Raw genomic sequence first — 22,253 nt, forward strand, 5'->3', positions numbered from 1 at the left:
TGTTTTCATTCCCACTAACAATATTTCTCCACGGAACACTAACACCACTTCTCCCAGAGAACATGGATCGTTTTGGAGCTAAAGAGCTAAAATTGTTTAAAAAGTTAAAATGTGAATATCTTTCCGTGGTTTTGTCTGCTCCAAGGACGATATTGTTAAATGAGTTCCGGTTTGTTTTCAGTGGGAAGCGAGAGCGCAGACAGTAAATCCCGGCCACTACATTTGATTGGGTAAAGCGCGGCCTGCTTCCTGATCTGAAACCCCACTTGTAGGCCAGTGCGTACACGTTATGACGAACCCCCCCGACAGATTCAAGCGGAGAGCAGAATCTGTTCTTGAGAGATTATACTAGACTAGACGCAGACTAGAATATGCAAATGTAACCCAATGCCTCCCTGCCTGGCACTCCGCATCAAGGGTTGCATTGGGGGTGAGTCCATGTGACATACTAGTGTGACCCCTCCCCCCCCCACACACACACACACACACACACATATTACTTTGTAATGTACAGTGCCATTTATTTAATGGTGATGCATCATGTTGGAAGGAATCTCACTTTTTTATGCAACTCCTCATCTGAAGGTCATTATTTAAATATCTCTGTATCGTTGCTGTCGGGCAGAAACCTCTTATCTCCATATTTGAACTTCTTCTGTTTTTGCGTAAACGGACGTCCTACTTGAGCATCAAAAGTAGCAGATCCGCTACCTTCGCAATTTTTTGAATTTGAATCCTGAAAAGTAACGGTTTAGATTTTCGGACATAATGAGGTTTCCACCCGACAGAGACGATATGGTTCTGAACAGAGATATGGGAGCTTCTTATGCAACAGCATTTATGTTAACTCCGGCAGCCATTTCCAGGCGGTAAGGCATCAATTAGGGGTCTATTCCTTCTGGAAATCACGTCTCGGAATCAAACCTCTAACTGCTTCATTAGCAGAGAGTACCCGACTCGCTCGCTCTGCCTGTCACGGCCCGCAGGGCTCATATCATAAGGAGGCACTTTCAGTTTCACAAGCAACACGCCACGTACGGTACAGACATTAAAGATGGTTAGCTTTAAATGTTGGTGACAGATGTCGTCTGTCTCAAAGGCAGAACAAGTTCGACACTCACAGGTTTCTGATCCTCAGATTTTGGTGTCATGTTCTGTTTGGTAAAAGAGAAAAGTGTGACATTGTTCCTCAGTGAGGGAACAGCAGTGTCAAAAGCTGTCATGATGCCAACTAGTACACTAGATTAGGGTTGTTGTCATGATGCCATCTAGTACACTAGATTAGGATTGTTGTTCATCTAGTACATTAGATTAGGGTTGTTGTTCATCTAGCACACTAGATAAGGGTTGCTGTCCATCTAGTACACTAGATTAGGGTTGTTGTCATGATGCCATCTAGTACACTAGATTAGGGTTGTTGTCCATCTAGTACACTAGATTAGGGTTGTTGTCCATCTAGTACACTAGATTAGGGTTGTTGTCATGATGCCATCTAGTACACTAGATTAGGGTTGTTGTCCATCTAGTACATTAGATTAGGATTGTTATTATGCCATCTAGTACACTATATTAGGGTTGTTGTCCATCTAGTACACTAGATTAGGGTTGTTATTATGCCATCTAGTACACTAGATTAGGGTTGTTGTCCATCTAGTACACTAGATTAGGGTTGTTGTCATGATGCCATCTAGTACACTAGATTAGGGTTGTTGTCCATCTAGTACACTAGATTAGGGTTGTTATTATGCCATCTAGTACACTAGATTAGGGTTGTTGTCCATCTAGTACACTAGATTAGGGTTGTTGTCATGATGCCATCTAGTACACTAGATTAGGGTTGTTGTCCATCTAGTACATTAGATTAGGATTGTTATTATGCCATATAGTACACTAGATTAGGGTTGTTGTCCATCTAGTACACTAGATTAGGGTTGTTATTATGCCATCTAGTACACTAGATTAGGGTTGTTGTCCATCTAGTACACTAGATTAGGGTTGTTGTCATGATGCCATCTAGTACACTAGATTAGGGTAGTTGTCCATCTAGTACACTAGATTAGGGTTGTTGTCCATCTAGTACACTAGATTAGGATTGTTGTCATGATGCCATCTAGTACACTAGATTAGGGTAGTTGTCCATCTAGTACACTAGATTAGGGTTGTTGTCCATCTAGTACACTAGATTAGGATTGTTGTCATGATGCCATCTAGTACACTAGATTAGGATTGTTGTTCATCTAATACACTAGATTAGGATTGTTATTATGCCATCTAGTACACTAGATTAGGATTGTTATTATGCCATCTTGTACACTATGTTATGGTCCGAAACGTTGTCGTATCAATAGCTATTCTCTTGAAACGTGCACGTGGCAGTGTGCAGGCATATATCTCCCTTTTGATCTTAACATTGATTACAATCCCACAGCAGCAAACGAAGTGAATAGGAACAAGTGTGTCCTTTTGTCAACGCAATCAGCCACATGCCTTTCATCCGTTCAAGGCCAAAAGCAACGCCACAGTCTGTCCCAATTAAAATTTTAATTAGAAAACCACACCGAGCCTCTCTTCTTCAAGTGCGTACGGCTCTCATCCCAGTCTAATGCCATTTACCTCTGACTGCAGAAGCATGTTTTACCATAGCATTCTTATAAACCGACTCTGTCAGGTGGAAACCTCATATGTCCAAGACTGTTAATTTTCAGGATTCAAATTCAAAACCATCAAAAGTAGCAGATCTACAAGCTCGAACTTCGCGTGACGCTGTAGGATGATCAAGTAGGACGTTAATTTACGAAAAAACACTAAAAGTTTAGAATATGGCGATAAGAGGTTTCTGGTCGATGTATCTTGTTAGAATCTGAGCCGAAGCTGCTAATCAGGCTGGATTGTTAACACACTGATTCACTGGTGATATTTCAAACAACAAGCTGTCGCTGTGGGATTTTTATTTTATTTTTAAGTATAAATATGGAGATGGGAGATTTCTGCCTGACACCGACAACAAGCAACTTCAATGCCCTTTTGTTTTGTGTGTAAAAAGACGTGATTAACTGTATGACAGTGCTAATAGAAAGCCACATTACAGACAGACTTTATTTATATAGCACGTTTCTTAACAAGGTTACAAAGGGCTTTACAGAAAAATAAAGGAACTACAAAAAGTAGTTCGGAGGCCGACAGGCCAGGTAGAAGTCAATTTAAAAAAGAATCGGACAGGTCCGTCTTGATCACATGACTATAGAGATGATATTGTGTACCGATATGTGCAGGGTCTTGCAAAAATCGGCTTCCTGGTGGCGCTGTAACAGGCCAGTGTGAAATTTTACGGCAATCAGACGTTCATGATTTGAGGCATTTTGTTCAAAACGGACCCCTCCTGCAAACTATAGATGGCAATCTTAGCCAATCAGGATGGAATATGAAAAACAGGACAGATTCGTCTTGATAATGTGTGCCTGTAGAGATGATGTGTACCGATTTGTGTGATGTTTGGACAAAATATGTAGGGGTAATAGCCCAAAATGTGCCTCCTGGTCGCACTATAAAATGGTAAATGGTGCATACATTTTATATTGCGCTTTTATCCAAAGCGCTTCACATAGATTGTGCATTACATTCACCCATTCACACACACATTCATACATACACCGATGGAGGAGGAAACCATGCAAGGCACCAACCTGCTCATCGAGAGCATTTAGGGGTTCAGCGTCTTGCTCAAGGACACTTCCACACTAATTCTGGGGGAGCCCGGGATCGAACTGGGAACCTCACGGTACCCATCCGGCCACTCTACCCCTGAGTCACTGCCGCCCCTATAAATCAGCCCCTATAAAAGGCTGATTTGAAAAACTATTGGGTGGAGATTCTTCCTTGGCCTACTGGGAGTGTGCGTGCAAAGATTCCCGCCGATCGTGCCAACTGTGCCAGAGATTAGCTGTCCACAGAGGGACGGACGGACTGAAGGACACACGGACGGACAGACAGACAGAGGGACAAGTGTTAGATGAAAACATTTTTTTTATTAAAAAATCACGCTTTTGATGTTTTTTCAGCGTCGGGTGTTTTATGCACAATGAGCAACATTGAGGTTGATCTGATTATCCTCCCTAGGACGAATGTGTTCCCTGTAAATGGCAAAAAAAACTAACAACTAATGCCACAATGAATACAAAATGTCTGACTTCTTGTTGGGCACTTGCAAGAGGCTTTTTTGTGAGTCTGGACACGATGCACATGTGAAACAAATTATTGTGTAAACGTGCAGGGGAAACCTAGCCTGGTTCCAGACCATAGACCCCGCCCACTCTCTGAGTGGACTCCACACAGCTTCAGTCTGACAGTCAGGCTACAGGGGAAACCATAATGTGGGGCTTCAACCATGACATTTTGAAGGGGACGCCATTGAGCCATTTTGCCCCGCACATTTTCATGACCCATAAAATAGCATTGCTGTCGGGCTGAAACCTCTTATCTCCATATCGTAACTTTGAAATTTTCATAAATTAATGCGTTACTTGATCATACTACAACGTCACACAAAATCCTCAATAGTAGCAGATCTACAAGTAATCTCTCAAGAACAGATTCTGCTCTGCGTTTGAATCTGTCGGTAGCCGTGTTGACAACACGTGCACATTGGCTACAAGTGGGCGTGCCGTTCGTTCCCCACTGGAAACAAACCGAAACTCATTTAACAATAGCGTCCTCGAAGCCGACAAAACCACGGAAAGTTAGTAACATTTTAAATTGCTCTTTCATCATAGAAACAAGTGGGCTTATAACCAAAACGATCCATGTTCTTTGGGAGAAATGGTGTTAGTGTTCCGTGGAGAAATATTGTTAGTGGGAATGAAAACATAATCGCACCACCGGAAGTGAAAGGCTGAAGGCAGACCAAAACCCCGGTTTCCCTGAGCACGGGTCGTCCGTTCAGCTCCGCCCAGAGCCAAATGAATAAGTAAAAAACAGCAGAGGGCGCTGTTTTTCCTTTTTATTTGATGATGGGTTCCCAGATTGATCTACAAGTGACAAGTGACAAGTTTTGAGCTTGTAGATCTGCTACTTTTGCTATTTGTTTTTGTTTTTATCGTGAAAAGTATCAGTTTTGGACATATGAGGTTTCCACCCGACAGAGACGATGTAATTGTTCACCACTTCTGATGCATGTGCCAAGTTATGCACTTTTTATTTTATTTTTTTTGCCACGTTTCAGACCCTCAAAAAAATGTCATATGTGATCAAAATAATAAATAATTTCTTGCATTTCAATAGGGCTTTGCGATGGTTCACTGCTGCCCGGGCGGGCCCTAATAATAACGGCACAAATGAAAAGAACAAGAGATAAAAGAAGAAAAAAAAGGAAATGAATAAAACAACACAGATATCATCAAAACACCGGGGGATAAAGCAAAGCTTTTATGTTTTTTTTTTTTTTTTACAAATTCCGTTTCAGGCTGAGCAGTAATGGCGAGCATGCTGTGTTCATGTTTATATTTCTGGACTGTCACGCCTGGAGATTGAGCCTCTAATCTGGTCTTGCTGTGTGTGTGTGTGTGTGTGTGTGTGTGTGTGTGTGTGTGTGTGTGTGTGTGTGTGTGTGTGTGTGTGTGTGTGTGTGTGTGTGTGTGTGTGTGTGTGTGTGTGTGTGTGTGTGTGTGTGTGTGTGTGTGTGTGTGTGTGTGTGCGCGCGCGCGCGTGGTGGCAATTTTATGATTGGCCAGCCCAGTTCTGATCTATTGATTAATTAAAATAAATATATATATTTTTCTTCTATTGATTAATGCAATGAAAGCCTGCTAGGTACAGTACTTATAACAAGGCGTTAATAAGGTGAGGTCATGGATGGATCTCTCTCTCTCTCTTTGATCTCTGCTCTGCCCTGCAGGAGTTAACGAGCATATAGTTTTTTCCTCCTTGTCTGTTGACAATTATGTTGATCTGTGGACCCCCTGCTTTACAGATATAACTGCCACACGCCTATATGCTCCACTCAGTTCATTGGATTCTCTCACTGGTATTATTTCCATAGTGTACCTAGTTAGCCATACCATACCATATTTTATACCTAGGCTATTTGAAAATAGCAGATCTACAAGCTCACAACGCGTCGCGATGCGACGCGTTGTGAGCTTGTAGATCTGCTATTTAAAACATTTTTTTTTTACTTTTGATACTATAAGTACATTTTGATACCAATACTTTACTTTAATACTACATTTGGATCAATTGGAACAATTGGTGTGTGCGTGTGCGTGTGTGTGTGTGTGTGTGTGTGTGTGTGTGTGTGTGTGTGTTACATGTGTGTATTTTTCATGTATTGCACATGGATGACACACGGCAGCATTGTAAGGAAGCGTTGATGATGCAAGTTCAAAGTTGCGGCTGGTAACCGTGGCAACAGCACAGCCTGTGTGGGTGGATGAAGGGGTGGGCCGACGGGGGAGGGCCTTGGGTTGGGGGGGTGGGGGGGGGAGAAAGAAGTACACAGCTTATTTTATTTTAAATATTTGTGTTTATTTTATTTAGTACGAGTAAAAGTAGCAACCCCACTATATAAAAATAATCTGTTACAAGTAAAAGGCCTGTATTCAAAAATGTACTTGAGTAAAAGTATATCAAGTATAAGTTGATTTAAGTATATACAAATATATGTCATTACCAAAGTAAAATAACTAATAATTAAACAATGAAAAGCTCTTCTACATTGCGAAGCATTGTGAGCTTGTAGATCCGCTATTTTTCGAATAGCCCAAAGTATAAAATAGGGCTTAAGTGGTTAATATTGTTTTGTAATAATAATCTCAATCTGCAAAGTTACAGTAACTAAAGCTGTCAAATAATTGTAGTGGAGTAAAAAGTATACTACCTCTGAGATGTACAGTCGTAAATGGTGCATTTATAAAGCGCTTTTATCCAAAGCGCTTTACATAGATTGTGCATTACATTCACCCATTCACACACACATTCACACACCGATGGCTGAGGAAACCATGATCCAACCTGCTCATCGGGAGCAATTAGGGGTTCAGCGTCTTAATCAAAGACACTTCGACATTACTCTGGGGGAGCCCGGGATCAAATAATCAAAGTCAGAGAGAAAGGGATGAGGCTTGCAGGGCACTGTGTCAGGCACCCGGAACTAGTGTCAATCAAACTGACTCTATGGGAGGAGCCAACCCAGGGCAAAGCCAGGAAAGGCAAGAGGTGCACCACCTACGTAGACACACTGCAGAGGTGCACCACCTACGTAGACACACTGCAGAGGTGCACCACCTACGTAGACACACTGCAGAGGTGCACCACCTACATAGACACACCGCAGAGGTGCACCACCTACGTAGACACACCGCAGAGGTGCACCACCTACGTAGACACACCGCAGAGGTGCACCACCTACGTAGACACACCGCAGAGGTGCTCCACCTACGTAGACACACCGCAGAGGTGCTCCACCTACGTAGACACACTGCAGAGGTGCTCCACCTACAGAGATGCTCCACCTACGTAGACACACTGCAGAGGTGCACCACCTACGTAGACACACCGCGGAGGTGCACCACCTACGTAGACACACCGCAGAGGTGCACCACCTACGTAGACACACCGCAGAGGTGCACCACCTACGTAGACACACCGCAGAGGTGCACCACCTACGTAGACACATCGCAGAGGTGCACCACCTACGTAGACACACCGCAGAGGTGCACCACCTACGTAGACACACCGCAGAGGTGCACCACCTACGTAGACACACCGCAGAGGTGCACCACCTACGTAGACACACCGCAGAGGTGCTCCACCTACGTAGACACACCGCAGAGGTGCTCCACCTACGTAGACACACCGCAGAGGTGCTCCACCTACGTAGACACACTGCAGAGGTGCTCCACCTACGTAGACACACCGCAGAGGTGCTCCACCTACGTAGACACACCGCAGAGGTGCTCCACCTACGTAGACACACCGCAGAGGTGCTCCACCTACGTAGACACACCACAGAGGTGCCCCACCTACGTAGATACACTGCAGAGGTGCTCCACCTACGTAGACACACCACAGAGGTGCCCCACCTACGTAGACACACTGCAGAGGTGCTCCACCTACGTAGATACACTGCAGAGGTGCTCCACCTACGTAGACACACTGCAGAGATGCCCCACCTACGTAGACACACCACAGAGGTGCCCCACCTACGTAGACACACTGCAGAGGTGCTCCACCTACGTAGATACACTGCAGAGGTGCTCCACCTACGTAGACACACTGCAGAGATGCCCCACCTACGTAGACACACCGCGGAGGTGCACCACCTACGTAGACACACCGCAGAGATGCCCCACCTACGTAGACACACTGCGATGCAACAGCTAACACTGTAGACCAGGGGTCTTCAACGTTTTTTCAGGCCAAGGACCCCCTTGCTGAGAGAGAGAGATGAAGCAGGGACCCCCACCACATGTGGCAGATTAAACTTTTTCGAAGATTTTCGTAGATAGTTAGATTCATGCTAATGTGTATTTTCAGCCTCCAACCTTTTAAACCCTCAATATTTAGTCAACTTGACCTTAGGCTCCGTACTTGGTCTGCTCTTTTCCCCTCTCTACACCAACTCGCCGAAAATAGCAGATCTACGAGTTCACGAGGCGTTGTGAGCTTGTAGATCTGCTATTTTCAGCTAATGTTCCGCATCACATAAAGATTTGGCGGACTCCCTGTAGTAACCCTGAGGACCCCCTAGGCGTCCCGGACCCCCTGTTGAAGACGCCTGCTGTAGAGCTCTAGACCCAGATGGTCTCCTGATAGCAGAGTGTGGAGGGCAGAGAATCAGGAGTCCCCATCCAGTTGGTGTTAGCTAGACCTGCACTCTTTGCATCGCATCAGGTACTCAAGTACAGTATACACTTAAGTAAATGTACTTAGTTACCTTCCACCACTGTATTGAGTAGGGGTGGGCTTTGGGGGTGGGGGGTGGCTGGCTAATTGAGGACACAGAGATGAAACACACTTTAAATATTCAGTTTATAATTGTGCCGGTCTCACATGGGAATGACCCCTTGCTGTTCCGATTGAGTCATCTTCTGCTTTTTCATTCCTCATCTCTTTGACTCTTTCTTTTATCTCATCTTTTATCTTATTCTCCCTTTTTTTCCAGTCTGAAAATCCCTCTGTTTTCCCGGGTGTTACGCACAAACGCACGCCTCAGGCCTGTTGTGAAAGAAAGCAGTGATTCGCATCCTTTAAAGGATCTACACCATGAATTTAAAAAATATATTTGATATTTAATATCATATGGTGTATGTCCCTCAAACCTTTTTCAAAAGGTTTGAGCCTAAATCATCACTCAGATATACTCATCCCAAGTCAATTGTCTCTGGCTTATACAGCACTTTCAGCTGCAATACCAAAACGTCCTTTTGGGCAGGGGGGGGGCTACTGAGCAATTCTGTCTGGCCATCATCAATGCAATGGCAATGCAAGTGATGTCACTTGCATTGCCATTCTGAAATGGCCTGTTCAGACACGCCCATTCTGAAAATCTCTGAAATGAGAATGAATGACTGAATGTTAAAAAAAAAAAAATGTTGGGGTACAAGAGACACTGGGGAGCCCAAAAATCCCCCCCCCCAAAAAAAAATGAAATTCATGGTATGGCTCCTTTAATGGATGGTGTCAGGGCATACAGCAGTAGAATGAGAAGTTTCCCATGTTTGTTCTATATTTGTGGGTGGTACCAGATCACGGTCGCTCCCTCTGGTGTTGTGTCAGTAGTAATGATAATACTGACTGGATGCAATACAAAAATAAGAAACATGAAGCATGGAGAAGTCAATGTCATTACTAGACCCTGGTGGTGGTCTGTCTTCGGCCAATCTGGGAACCCATCGCCAAATAAAAAGGAAAAACAGCGCCCTCTGCTGTTTTTTACTCTTTCACTTGGCTCTGGGACAAGCTGAACCGAGCACCCGTGCTCAGGGAAACCGGGGTTCATTCCCACTAACAATATTTCTACACGGAACACTAACACCTCTTCTCCCAGAGAACATGGATCGTTTTGGTTATAAGCCCACTTGTTTCTATGATGAAAGAGCAAGTTAAAATGTGAATATCTTTCCGTGGTTTTGTCTGCTCCAAGGACGCTATTGTTAAATGAGTTTCGGTTTGTTTCCAGTGGGAAGAGAGCGCACAGACAGTAAATCCCGCCCACTACATTTGATTGGGTAAAGCGCGGCCTGCTTCCTGATCTGAAGGCACGCCCACTTGTAAGCTAATGCGCACGCGCTCTGAACGGGGCTCCCGAAAGATTCAGTAGCGCAGCTCTGAATCTGTTCTTGAGAGATTAGTCTTCGGCTGAGGTGTCCTGTGTGCATCAATTAACCCATTAAGGCCTGAGGTTCCAATTCTACAAATATATTTTAAATCCTATAACAGTTTTCTGAAAAACGTATGTTATATCAGGTTGGCCGTGGACCCCCCCATCTCAACACATTTTGTTCCAGGGACCCCCCAGAACTAAAGATTTGAGTTAAAAATGGTTGCTTTAACAATGTATATATATTCAAAGATTTGCACAAATGTTAACGATTTTTCAAAAATAGCAGATCTACAAGCTCATAGCGCGGCACTCTGTGTTAATTGGTTAACTCCATGCACAACAGGTGGGCAGTCACACCCAGCCCACAGTCTAATTAGTTTGACTCAGGCCGGGTGTGTTCATCAGCCATCATCCCCTATACGTCACACACAAGCACCGAGAAGCCCTGCTGCGCTGTTTCTGACACACTGTCATCATGGTGTCATGGTGTTGGACCAAGGGGCAGATACGGAAGAGAGACAGTTCATATGAATGGCCTGTAATGTATGGCGCTGTTTTACCCCTGCAGGTGTCAGAAGGAATATTCTCTCATTGTAAGCGGATGGGTTTAGACTAGATTTTCTTACCTTAATAAAAAATGTCATAAATAGGCTACTATATGCTTCCAGTCGCTAGTTTAAAGTCTCCTTTCAATCGTCATGATATGCGTTTTGCTAAATTATGGTCCCATTTATTCTAAAATTGACGATAAAGTAGGCTATGCTCCAGGAGGGGCGGGATGATTTGATTGACAACCTACACAACCAATAGCATTAATTCCCCGCCCCCGCTCTTGATTGACAAGCTACCCAACCAATAGCATTCTTTGGGGATTGTTTTCCGGTTCCCTGGTCACATGTCTGGTCTCAAGCAATAGCGTTTGAGTCCCGACGTGCCCAATGGTATATATTAAAGATGGCGGATTGCACGTTCCTGAACAATCGGCTTCATTTACGATCTGTTGAAACCAATGGGTGACGTCACCGTTCATATTTTTTACAGTCTACATGTGTTGGACCTGTGAGAGGGAGGAGGTGAGGAGAGGAGGGCACAGAGCTAGTGGAAGAGAGAAGTACTGGATGGAATGTTCTCTGTTGAACTGCCTGCATGGTAAAACATAATAAGAACAATGTGAAGAGATGAATGGAAGCTTACGTTTCATATAATCGTACTGAAGTGCTCCTCCGGGACTTTTCAGAATTCAAACTCAAACAAGAAACATTGAGTGTTGGGGTTCAGGGCCAGAGAGTGGTAGATGGATCAGATAGATGTGTATTGAGCCAGTTGTCATAGCAGCAGCACCACAGTAAAGGATGAAACCTACATGTACACAAGGGTAGAGAATATAAAGTAGTGGGATAACACTAATTAAAATAAGATAACAATATGGAAATCAATATAAAAAGACCTTCGACCTGATCATGTGCACCTGAGGTTGTCTGGTTTGCATAATGTATGAACCATTGGAGTGTATTGCATGATATCTCTCTCTCACTGTATCTCTCTGTTTTTCTCTCTCTCTCTCTCTCTCTCTCTCTCTCTCTCTCGCTCTCGCTCTCTTGCAGCACTACAATAGGGGCAAAGGGTTCGAGTCCCCTAGTATACTTCCATAATTTTTCTGTCAATGATGATGTAACAACCACACAAAGAAACAGTTATTTAACAAAATTCTCTTTAGCTTCTTTAGTTCTTTAGCAAAATAGATGAATAATTCAATTTCATTGTATCCTGCAATGGATCTGAGCTTGTGTTGCTTATTATCATCAAGTTATGCAGCGCTGCATCTGTCACTTCTGCCTGGTTCTACTTTATTTGCTGAGAATCTTGCCAAAATTCTAAATTATCTTTGTCGCTTTTGAGAAAATGTTGTGTTTGATGAGAAGCTTGCATAACGAGACAGGGTGTTCTACCAACATAACAACGCGTGTCAATCCATTGTGTTGAGTTCTATGTGTGTTCCATCTCTTCACATCTGAATGGCTCAATCTGTAGTGCTGGTAATGGCTTAACTCACTTGTTCCCAAACTGGGTGTTTCTCCAATTTACCCTCCAAATCTCCAAATTATTTGATTAGCTTAATGTGCAACATTGTGTTCTCACTCAACAGTAAACAAACCAACATGCAATATAAGTGTATATGTGCACATTTCTAAAGTCACAATTTAAAGACATGTAAGACCTTTGTAATACCAGGGCAGGGCTTTAATTTACAAAAAAAAACTAAATGAAAAAAAAAAAAAACATGGAGATACCAGGTTTCCTGACAGCAACAAGTGTATGGTGATGCTGGGTCACTGTCGCTGTCCACTGGTGCTGAAGCGGTCAGCGATGGATGTGTGGTGGCATATAGAGACATGTGTTCTGCTGTCCAGTCCTCATGGTTGGTACATGTGTATCGTTCATTCACAGGCTTGTCTTACTGTGGCTTTGCTTCATGGCTTTAATGAGGGAGATGATGATATCTGTTCTACAGTCGTGAATTTTTAAATTATTCTTTAAAAGAAGGACCCCCCAGAGAGCCCCCCCTCTCTCTCTTCATCCATCCATCCCTCAGACCTGCACTGCTCTCACAAGGGGATGCCACATTATCCTTGGTTTATTTTATTTAACTGACAGCCTGCTCTCTCTCTCTCTCTCTCTCTCTCTCTCTCTCTCTCTCTCTCTCTCTCTCTCTCTCTCTCTCTCTCTCTCTCTCTCTGTTTGTCATGTTCTTTCTCTTTATTTTTCCTGTTAATTTAATTTATCTCTCTCTGTTTCTGTCTCTCTCTCTCTGTCTCTCTCTCTCTCTGTCTCTCTCTCTGTCTGTCTCTCTCTCCCTCTCTCTCCCTCTCTCTCTCTGTCCCTCAACTCCTTAACCTCGAGCTGCTTCTCCTCCTCTTTCTCCCCCCCATCCCCCCCTCTCTCTCTCTCTCTCTCTCTCTCTCTCTCTCTCTCTCTCTCTCTCTCGCTGAGGAGGGGAATCAACATCAAGATCAGTGCCACAGTAGCAGCACATGCAACAGGGTGTTGCAGACGCCACCCTCCGCTCAGCTGTGCTCCGCGTCACCCCTCCTCCTCTCTCTCTTTCTCTCTTTCTCTCTCTCTCTCTCTCTCTCTCTCTCTCTCTCTCTCTCTCTCTCTCTCTCTCTCTCTCTCTCTCTCTCTCCTCCCAGCGGAGGGCTTACATCAGGGACTAAAAGGACAACACAGAACACAGGCAGGCTGCGCAGGTTGGAAAGTCAGGGGCAATTGTTGCGTTCCGCCACCCCTCACCACCACGCTTCACCCTCCCCCCTCTCTCTCTCTCTCTCTCTCTCTCTCTCTCTCTCTCTCTCTCTCTCTCTCTCTCTCTCTCTCACACACAACAGAGGGGAGTAAAAAAAGTGAAGGAATTTTAAGCAGACGGATCATTTCCTTTCGGACGCTTCAACCTAAACGGAACCAGAGAAAAGGAGTTAAGGGACAAAAAGGGAAAAGGAAAGAAGTCGCTGTGAGAGTGATCCAACTTTTGGAAGAGAGAGAGAGAGAGAGAAGGGGAGCAGCTGAGAATGACACCCACTGTGCTTGTTTGAGCACCCTTCCCTTTTCCCGGGCACCCAGGAAGTGGTCATCACCCTCATCACCTCACCTCTGACCGAGCTGACCCTTCTTCTTCTTCATCGTCTTCGTCTTCGTCCTCTCCCTATGGCGTCTAAGAAGAAGTGGGCCGAGAGGCGGGGGGACGTGCGGCGGGAGCGACCGTTCTCGGCGCGGGGCGACGACCCCTCGGGCGCCCCCGGCGCCGGGGGCGCCTCGGGAGGACCAGGCGGGGGTCCTGGGGGACGACCCACGGCCAGGGGACGCTTCTCGGAGTCCTGGAAGAGGATCAGCTCCCGGGGGGGCTCCACCAAGCGGGGGGGCCTCAACGCTCAGCAGCCACCGGTAAGACGCTTTGGGGAAACCGGGGGATTGGGGCTTTGAACTTTTGAACCTCCCCCCACCCTCCCCTCACCCATCTTCACCCCCCTCCTCCTCAAGGGGCGATCGATGACCTGGGTGGTGAGAGAGATGAGAGAGAGAGAGAGGCAAATATCTTTAATATCAGTGGTTGTCCAAGTCTTTTAGTTTCTAAGACCCCCATAACTCATAACTCTGAGAGTGTACAGATGGTTGTATCCTCTCAGAGTTACAGACCTGTAACTCATTTGTTACTCTCCAAGTTACAGACCTGTGAAGGTCCATTTGTGAACCCCCCCTCTCAAGTAACCGTGAGGGTCCTTGGACCACACTTTGACAACCACTGCTTGATATGTTGCCTCTAGTATGAAACGGTACACATTTCCGGTGTCCTAAGAGGGCAGGCGGGTTTGATATCAGATCTCGCGAGTGTCCTACATCATATATGATCGCTGTTGCTTCTGTAGATCTCACAAGAGTGTGTCGCTGACACAGACTGGTCTCGAACAAAGATAGTTTCCTCACGATTTTGTCTACCCGAAAATGTCAAATAATGTTCTGAACATGATGTGGCTTGTGAAGAAGGGGTCCAATATTTTTTACTTCAGTGACCATATGGGGCAAGATGATCGGTCATAATCTGTGCGTTAGTGCTCACTTGTCCCTTTGGAATGAATAGACTCTGCGCACCTGCTTCTGGTCCCTTAAAGGGGCGGGGCCACCTACGTTATACAGATACAGGAATTCAAGCGAAGTTGGAGAGTTTTGCACTCTGTTGATTTGTCTTCGGGGGAGGCTGGTGACGGGGTTACCATGTAACTTGATTGATTGATTGAATACTTGAGTTACTACAGTTTGTAAAAAAGAACAGAGGTACAGTTATATAATATTGCCAAAATAATTATTGTTTGACATTTTGGTGGCATAATAGTAGAAATCATCCCCATGTTTGTGCAGAATCTGGGGGGAATGAGATCAGTGGCGGTCCCTCTGTTGTTGTGCCCATGGGCATTGATGGGCAAAGATATCAATTTTGACAAAAATCCCCAGAGGATCTCTTTTCCAGGTTTACACACGTTTACCATTGCTGTCTGAGGAACACTTTGATTCTAAAAAATGCATTGTAAAGCAGGGGTATTCAACATGTTTCAGGCCAAGGACCCCTTAGCTGGGAAAGAGATCAAGCAGGGACCCACAACTACATATTGTATACAATTATGTTGCATATTAAGCTTTTTCATAGATTTCATAGATGGCTTCATAGACTTGCTTGACAGCACTGTCATCAGTGTTTTTTGTTGGATGTCGGATTCATGTTAATGTGTATTTTCAGATATTGAACCACTTAAATACTCTCCATACTTAGTTAACTTGACCTTGACTCTGTACTTGGTCTGCTCTTTCTTCCCTCTACACTTGCTGAAAATCGCCGATCTACAAGCTCACAGCATGTCACAACAAGCTGTGAGCTTGTAGATCGACGATTGTCAAAATATGTCAAACTATGTGTCAAAAATAGCAGATCTATACAAGCTGCTATTTTTGACATACTTACTTTAAGCCAGTCTGATGGAAAGGAACGCCATATTTGGACAGGACTGACAGGGAACTCCATATTCGGGCATGGCTGAGAGTGTCATCATAGTGATGATACAAGTGTCGCCCCGACTGGACTCAAAACCGCACAGCTAATTCAGCTAGCAAAACCTTGAAACAAACACGTTTTATGTCTGGACGATGACCTTTGTCAAACCTCTATTTATTCTATAGATAAATGGACAATTGACCCATCGTTTACTGCTGTGTGCTTAGCTTACTTGTTGTCGTCTGTTCTTGAAACATTGTCTAGCACTTCAATATTGGGAAATGGCGACGACAGGCCATAAAAGTGCCACTCCCACTGCTACCCAAAGGAAAAAGCCTGGTCCCAAACCCGAGTTGACAGAGGAGCAAACGCAGGAGATCAGAGACGCCTTTGATCTGTTCGACACCGAGGGAACGGGCACCATACACGCAAAGGAACTGAAGTTCGCCATGGAAGCCCTCGGCTTTGAACCAAAGAAAGAAGAGATCAAAAGGATGATGGCAGACATCGGTAAGGAGGGCTCGCGGACAGTCGACTTCGATGACTTTCTCGGACTGGTGACGCCGAAGATGAGCTTAAAGGACGTAAAGGAGGAATTACTGACGGCTTTCCGGTTGTTCGACGACGAGGGAACGGGGAAAATCTCATTCAGAAATCTGAAGAGGGTGGCGAAGGAGCTGGGTGAAGACGTGAGGGACGAAGAGTTACAGGAAATGATTGAGGCGGCAGATAAAGACAGGGACGGAGAGGTCAACGAGGAGGAGTTTCTGAGGGTTATGAAACGCACAAATTTGTACTAAAACTAGACCGGTGCCTGCCTGGTACCGACCTACTCGGGAACGACGTAAGTTGAGGACGATGGACCCCCAGAATGATATGTATTTGGCCGCAGACCCCCATCTCAAAATGTTTTGTTCCAGGGACCCCCCAGAAGCAAAGATTTGAGCTACAAATGTTCGCTTTAAAAAATATATATTCACCTGTTTCCTAGGCTGTGTGTTTTCCACTTCCTGTCGATTTCATTGGATATTATTGGTCATCTGACCAGTTTCATTGGATTTCATTGGAGCAAATCGAGTTTTCAAGATTCTGCAAAAATAGCAGATCTACAAGCTCATAGTGCTATGAGCTTGTAGATCTGCTATTTTTGAAAAACCAATGATTGTGACACTATAAACTAATTTTGCTGGGGACCCCCTGGTACCCCTCCAAAGGACCCCTGCGGGTGCCCGGACCCCACTTTGAGAACCAATGGATTAGTTTGCATTCCACACATTCTCCACAGACGTTTGTCTGTGGAGAATGTGTGGAGTGCAAACAAATCAACGACTAACTAATCGAATGGCAGATGTGAGGAATTTACCAAAAGAAGCTTAGGCTGCGGTTGCCATGGCAATCAATTGGCTTATTTGGGCCACGGCCAGAGCCTTTTTATGCAACGGGCCTATCCGTTGGATTGGCGGTTTCTGGACAATCGCCTATCCGACCAACTCGACACCGTGCGCTCAACTCACTCGGGTTGAACCAGGAACCACTGCTGCCCGTGCATTTATTTATAAATAACTGAATGTTGAGGTCACCCTCATTTACAATGTTGAGACTTAGAGGCAATTCTAAAAAAAATGGTGGTCGCGACTCGCGAGGCCCTTGAAGTTGAGCTGGAGCGCTGACGGGCCCTGACCCTCGACGGTCTGTGTCTGTAATTCTTTTATTGGGAATAACCCATTGAGATGCATGTACCATCTAGTTTTCCAGGGGTCCACAGATTACAAAATACAGAGCAAAAAAAACAATAAGGGCGGAGTTCCACACAAGGCTCGAAGACCAAACTTACAAACTTTACAAGCAGTGTAAATATCGATTCATTTGTGAGAGAGGAACCTTTTGATAACATGCGTACTGGTCTCTCACTCACTCACTCACTCACTCACTCACTCAAACTCTGTGTTCTCGTTCCCTTCCTTTTCTCCATCTTTATAGCAGCTTTAAGGCATTGGTCTTTTTGGAGTGTGTTGAAAGTTTGATGTACAATGTAGGTTACTGGCATCTTCCACCAGCCTGAGGGGTTGTGTGTGTGTGTGTGTGTGTGTGTGTGTGTGTGTGTGTGTGTGTGTGTGTGTGTGTGTGTGTGTGTGTGTGTGTGTGTGTGTGTGTGTGCGTGTGCGTGCGCGCACATACTTGTGACCAAATGTGGGCCAAATGTTCCCACAAGTACAGTAGAATTTCAGAAATAGATTATGAGTAAAATGGTCCTAGAGAAATGGTTTATGGTTATATAATATTTGGGGAGTTATACTTACAATGACAAAAATGTTTCAGGTTAGAATTAGGGGTTGGGGATATCCTCATCACTAAAATAATGGCCTAAGTCATTTATTGAGGACAACTATATTTTTGCCATCATCTCTTCATGACACTGGCCACCTTATCGAAAAGATTCCACCCTAGTAGTATAATGGCCTAGGTCAGTGGTTCTCAAAGTTTTTCATGTCAAGGACCCCCCAAAATGATTATGTATTTGGCTGCAGACCCCCCATCAAAAAAATAATTTGTGCCAGGGATTTTTCAAAAATAGCAGACCTACAAGCTCATAGAGTGTCACTCGGTGCCGTGCTATGAGCTTGTATATCTGTCTGCGTTCTGTGGCTCATGTGCCGGGAGAGAGAGAGACAGAGAGAGACTAACGGGTTCATGAGCGCCGGCACCTAATCATTTACAAATTAAGCACTGGTTGCAGGCAGCGTTTGAGTACAGCTCAGCCTTTAAGGGTATAGGGTTAATAAAACGTAAATTGCTGTCCTAAAATGATGATGTCCTCGAAAGTAATTCCAACGTGTGTGAGTTTGTTTGTTGGCACTGCGTCTGGCATTGATGGGACTTCTTCTCTGTGAGGAGATGTGGGTATGGATGGATTCAGGCTGCCGTCTGCTCCACATATTTGAAAAGGGCAGAGCTGGTATGGATGGCTTTGGCTGCCAGTCGATGCAGCCTGAAGGATGCTGTGGCTCACTGGATATATCTCACCCATACAGCCCTTATACACTTACACCCTATATGGTTGATACAGAGTCCCTCTCAGGGCTCTGTACTAGTGTCTTTTCTGTTATTGTGGGGAAAGTTTCCGCTGAAAATAGAAGATTTTCTGCGAAAGCTTCTCCCACAATAAGGATACTGGGGTTTCAGTGGTTTAGCTTTATAGTGCGTAGCAAAAAACCTGAAGGGGGCGTCAACAAGTGCCATTTGGTAGTGGCAGTGGGTCATAAACAGCTTGACTTAATTGACTCCCACCAATATGTCTGCAGCTACTATGCCACGCCCCCCCCGTGGTGACAACACGTTGCCAAGCACTATTGAGCTGCAACTGTCCATTGTCTTCTTAGTGAATGTTTTGGCAAATACGTTTTGGATGAATTGAATAAAGAGGCAGGTTTTTTTTTCAATTTATTTTCCTTTTTTCTCTTTTAATCGACACCGAAAAATTCGAATCGATTTTTCTTTTAAATAATCGACCAAACCAATTAGTCTTATTAACGGCTTAAGCCCTATTTGTATAACAGTGTCGCTCAAAAAAAAGGGGGGGGAGGGGTGAGTGACGTTGCATGATTGAACCTGAGTGAGCCTATGTTTCTCCAGACAGGAGTGGTTAAAGTGTAAAGGCCAGTCCACACCAATTTAACTCCTTGCAACATGCAACTTCTTGCAACCAGTATCCCCAATGGTAATTGCAAGGAGTTGCATTGGACTGTCCTTAAAACAGTCTTGTTGCAAGGACTTGCAACTAGTTGCATTGGTGCGGCCTGGCCTTAAGTACATTAATTGTAGTGTGTGTGTGTGTGTGTGTGTGTGTGTGTGTGTGTGTGTGTGTGTGTGTGTGTGTGTGTGTGTGTGTGTGTGTGTGTGTGTGTGTGTGTGTGTGTGTGTGTGTGTGTGTGTGTGTGTGTGTGTGTGTGTGTGTGTGTGTGTGTGTGTGTGTGTGTGTGTGTGTGCGCCTGCCTCAGAGGAGAGAAGCTAAGCATGGTCCCGTAGGAATTTGTGTTGCTTGGTTATAATGACCCCCAAACACTGTTCCTAGCTGCGAGTGTGTGTGTGTGTGTGCGCGCGTCGTTGCTGTTGAGCAAAAACCTCTTATCTCCATATTGTAACTTTTTGTGATTTTCTGTTACTTAACAGAAAATCACAAAAAGTTACAATATGGAGATAAGAGGTTTCTGCCTTATACTTGATCATGCTACAGTGTCACACAAAAGTATCAAAGGTTGCAGATCCAGGGCGCACGGTGGCGCAGTCGGTAGCGCTGTCGCCTCACAGCTAGAAGGTCCTTGGTTCAAATCCCGCCGGGGACGCTGTTGGCGCTGGGGGCGTGTCCTCTCCTCCGCGTCATCAGTGCCCATACCCTAGGTGGGGTTGACGAAAGGGCCTCTCTGTGTGGAGTTTGAATGTTCTCCCCGTGTTCCCTAGGGTAGGAACCCTCACCAAAAACATGCAGTAATCCTGGTCTCTGTACTGCCTCCCCCTGGTCAGCCGGGGCGCCTGATGGAGGGGAAAGGAACTGGTTGGAATAACGTGTTCCTTCCACACGCTACGTCCTACCGGGGAAACTCCCCCCTGTCAGGTGATAAGAAGCGGCCTGCTCACTCCTCATGCATTGAAGGAAGCATGAGCTCAGTTCTGGGCTCTCCCCAGGCTGGCAGTGGGAGAGTAGAGCCCAGGATTACAGCTTAGGCAATTGGCACTGGGTGAAAAAATGGGTTACAAAAATCGTGGGATAAAAGAAAAAATTAGCAGATCCACAAGCTCGAAACGTGGCGCGAAACGTGGCGCGAAGCGGCACGTTTTGAGCTTGTAGATCTGCTTGTAGATCTGCTACTGAAACCGTTGATTGTGTGAGCCTGCCTGTATTTGTCTTAAAGTTTGTGTTGGACATTTCAGCCCCCTGACATCATGCATGCCACTGCTTCCAGAGAACACATTATCTGTAGCTGACTGTCAGCGACCTCAGAGCTGAACCTATGTATCCCTCTGTAAACCAGGGAGAGCTCTCTCAGGTCCTCTGAACGGGATCCGTTAACCCATTAAGACCTGATGCTGGTTCTACAAGATGTCTTCTAAAAAAAAGTTTTCTGAAAAACGTGTGTCGCTACAGTATATTAGTGGTGCTCTGATATACCCCCAAAATGATACGTAATTCGCCCTTTGGACCCCATCACAAAATATTTTGCTCCACTAACCTCCAGAACCGTTGATCTCTCTCCTTTCTTTGATAATTGTGAAGCAGTTCTTAAGTTGTTGGTGAAAGTGCTGTGTACTTAATGAGTCGCTTACTTTAGTTGTGTTTCTCCATAAGCTGCAGGGTTTAGGAGGAAAACATCACAGTGAAATATTTCATTAAGTGCAGCATTGTAACTCAGTTTAATGAGCTTATGATCAAACTGACATTCTTTTCATCTGGCCAAATTCCACAAACTAGTATTTGCTTCGCTTGTGTTTTGTTGTACTGTCGTTCTGCAGCATGACTTTGTGTTACATGTTGAAGTCACCTGTTATCTGAGGAATGTTGTTGCTTTTGTATGTTTCTTTTTGTTCTTGGACCCATAATGGACCCAGAAAGGGCAGAGAACTTGTGTATCCAAATGTCTTAAGTAAATTAACACCCTACTTCGTCATATACAGTAAGTGTGTCGCACTAAAGTAGTGAAAATAGCCGATCTACAAAGCTCACAACGGCTCGCATCGCCAGGCATTGTAAGCCTGTAAATCACGATCATCGTTTTCAAAACAATAATAAAAAAGGAATGCTTTTGAACTTATAAGGCCATGGACCCTTTTAAACCACTCAGGATGAAACATCCATTGAACGTGTTGCGCTTTACAAACATCTCAGTATTTATTGTCTGGACAAAATAACAAATTTGACATTTCAAACATCACATTGATTCTTTTGGGGCAAAGAAACTTACATGTTACTGTGAGTTTATTTCACAGGGTGAAGTTGTGTTTTGCCCTTGCTTCTCGTAAAAAGCTAAGTTGTTTGTATGTGTGCGTGTGTGCGTGTGTGTGTGTGTGTGTGTTTGTGTGTGTGTCAGCGTGTGCGTGTGTGGGGTTCTAACATGGAGTGCTCATTCCGTAGTGTTGACTTTTCATTCCTCAGACTCAGACGGAACAGATTACACTAGATTTAATTATGGATACGTACTCAAACGTATCCACTTTAAACCAGTTGACACTGTTTTGGGCAGCATGTCATACTGCAGGCAAACATTTCATAAATATTCATGTTTAGTTTTTTTAATATCAGCCCAAGCTCATTGCATCACAATGCAGGATTCACCATACAACAGAAGAAAGAAAAACAACAGCTCAATGAGTTCAGTGATCAGAATCAGAACCAAACATTCA

The 22,253-nt window shown here is 44.7% G+C and overlaps 4 protein-coding genes across 6 annotated transcripts in view; all 4 read left to right on the forward strand.

The window, feature by feature from the left end:
* LOC308087924 (H-2 class II histocompatibility antigen, E-S beta chain-like) overlaps positions 1-22,253 on the forward strand; it is a 224,182-nt gene that overhangs the window by 101,681 nt on the left and 100,248 nt on the right. The gene's annotated exons all lie outside the window — the stretch shown is intronic.
* LOC308087919 (H-2 class II histocompatibility antigen, E-S beta chain-like) overlaps positions 1-22,253 on the forward strand; it is a 662,842-nt gene that overhangs the window by 87,162 nt on the left and 553,427 nt on the right. The window lies entirely within an intron of this gene.
* The window catches only part of trpm3 (transient receptor potential cation channel, subfamily M, member 3), a gene marked incomplete at both ends in the record, with an annotated part of 344,779 nt that continues 336,546 nt past the window's right edge, over positions 14,021-22,253 (forward strand). For both annotated transcript variants that reach the window (XM_080432157.1, XM_080432158.1), the window contains one exon: positions 14,021-14,257. In XM_080432157.1, the coding sequence (XP_080288283.1) occupies positions 14,021-14,257 (237 nt within the window). The remainder of the gene's footprint in view (positions 14,258-22,253) is intronic.
* Positions 16,139-16,657, forward strand: LOC308088252 (uncharacterized protein; the record flags this gene model as incomplete). Its single annotated transcript, XM_080432656.1, has 1 exon — positions 16,139-16,657. One exon carries the CDS (start codon positions 16,139-16,141, stop codon positions 16,655-16,657), a length of 519 nt encoding a protein of 172 aa, XP_080288782.1.

Source organism: Gymnoscopelus braueri (genome assembly GCF_963280865.1).
Source record: "Gymnoscopelus braueri genome assembly, chromosome: 7".
NCBI lineage: Eukaryota > Metazoa > Chordata > Actinopteri > Myctophiformes > Myctophidae > Gymnoscopelus > Gymnoscopelus braueri.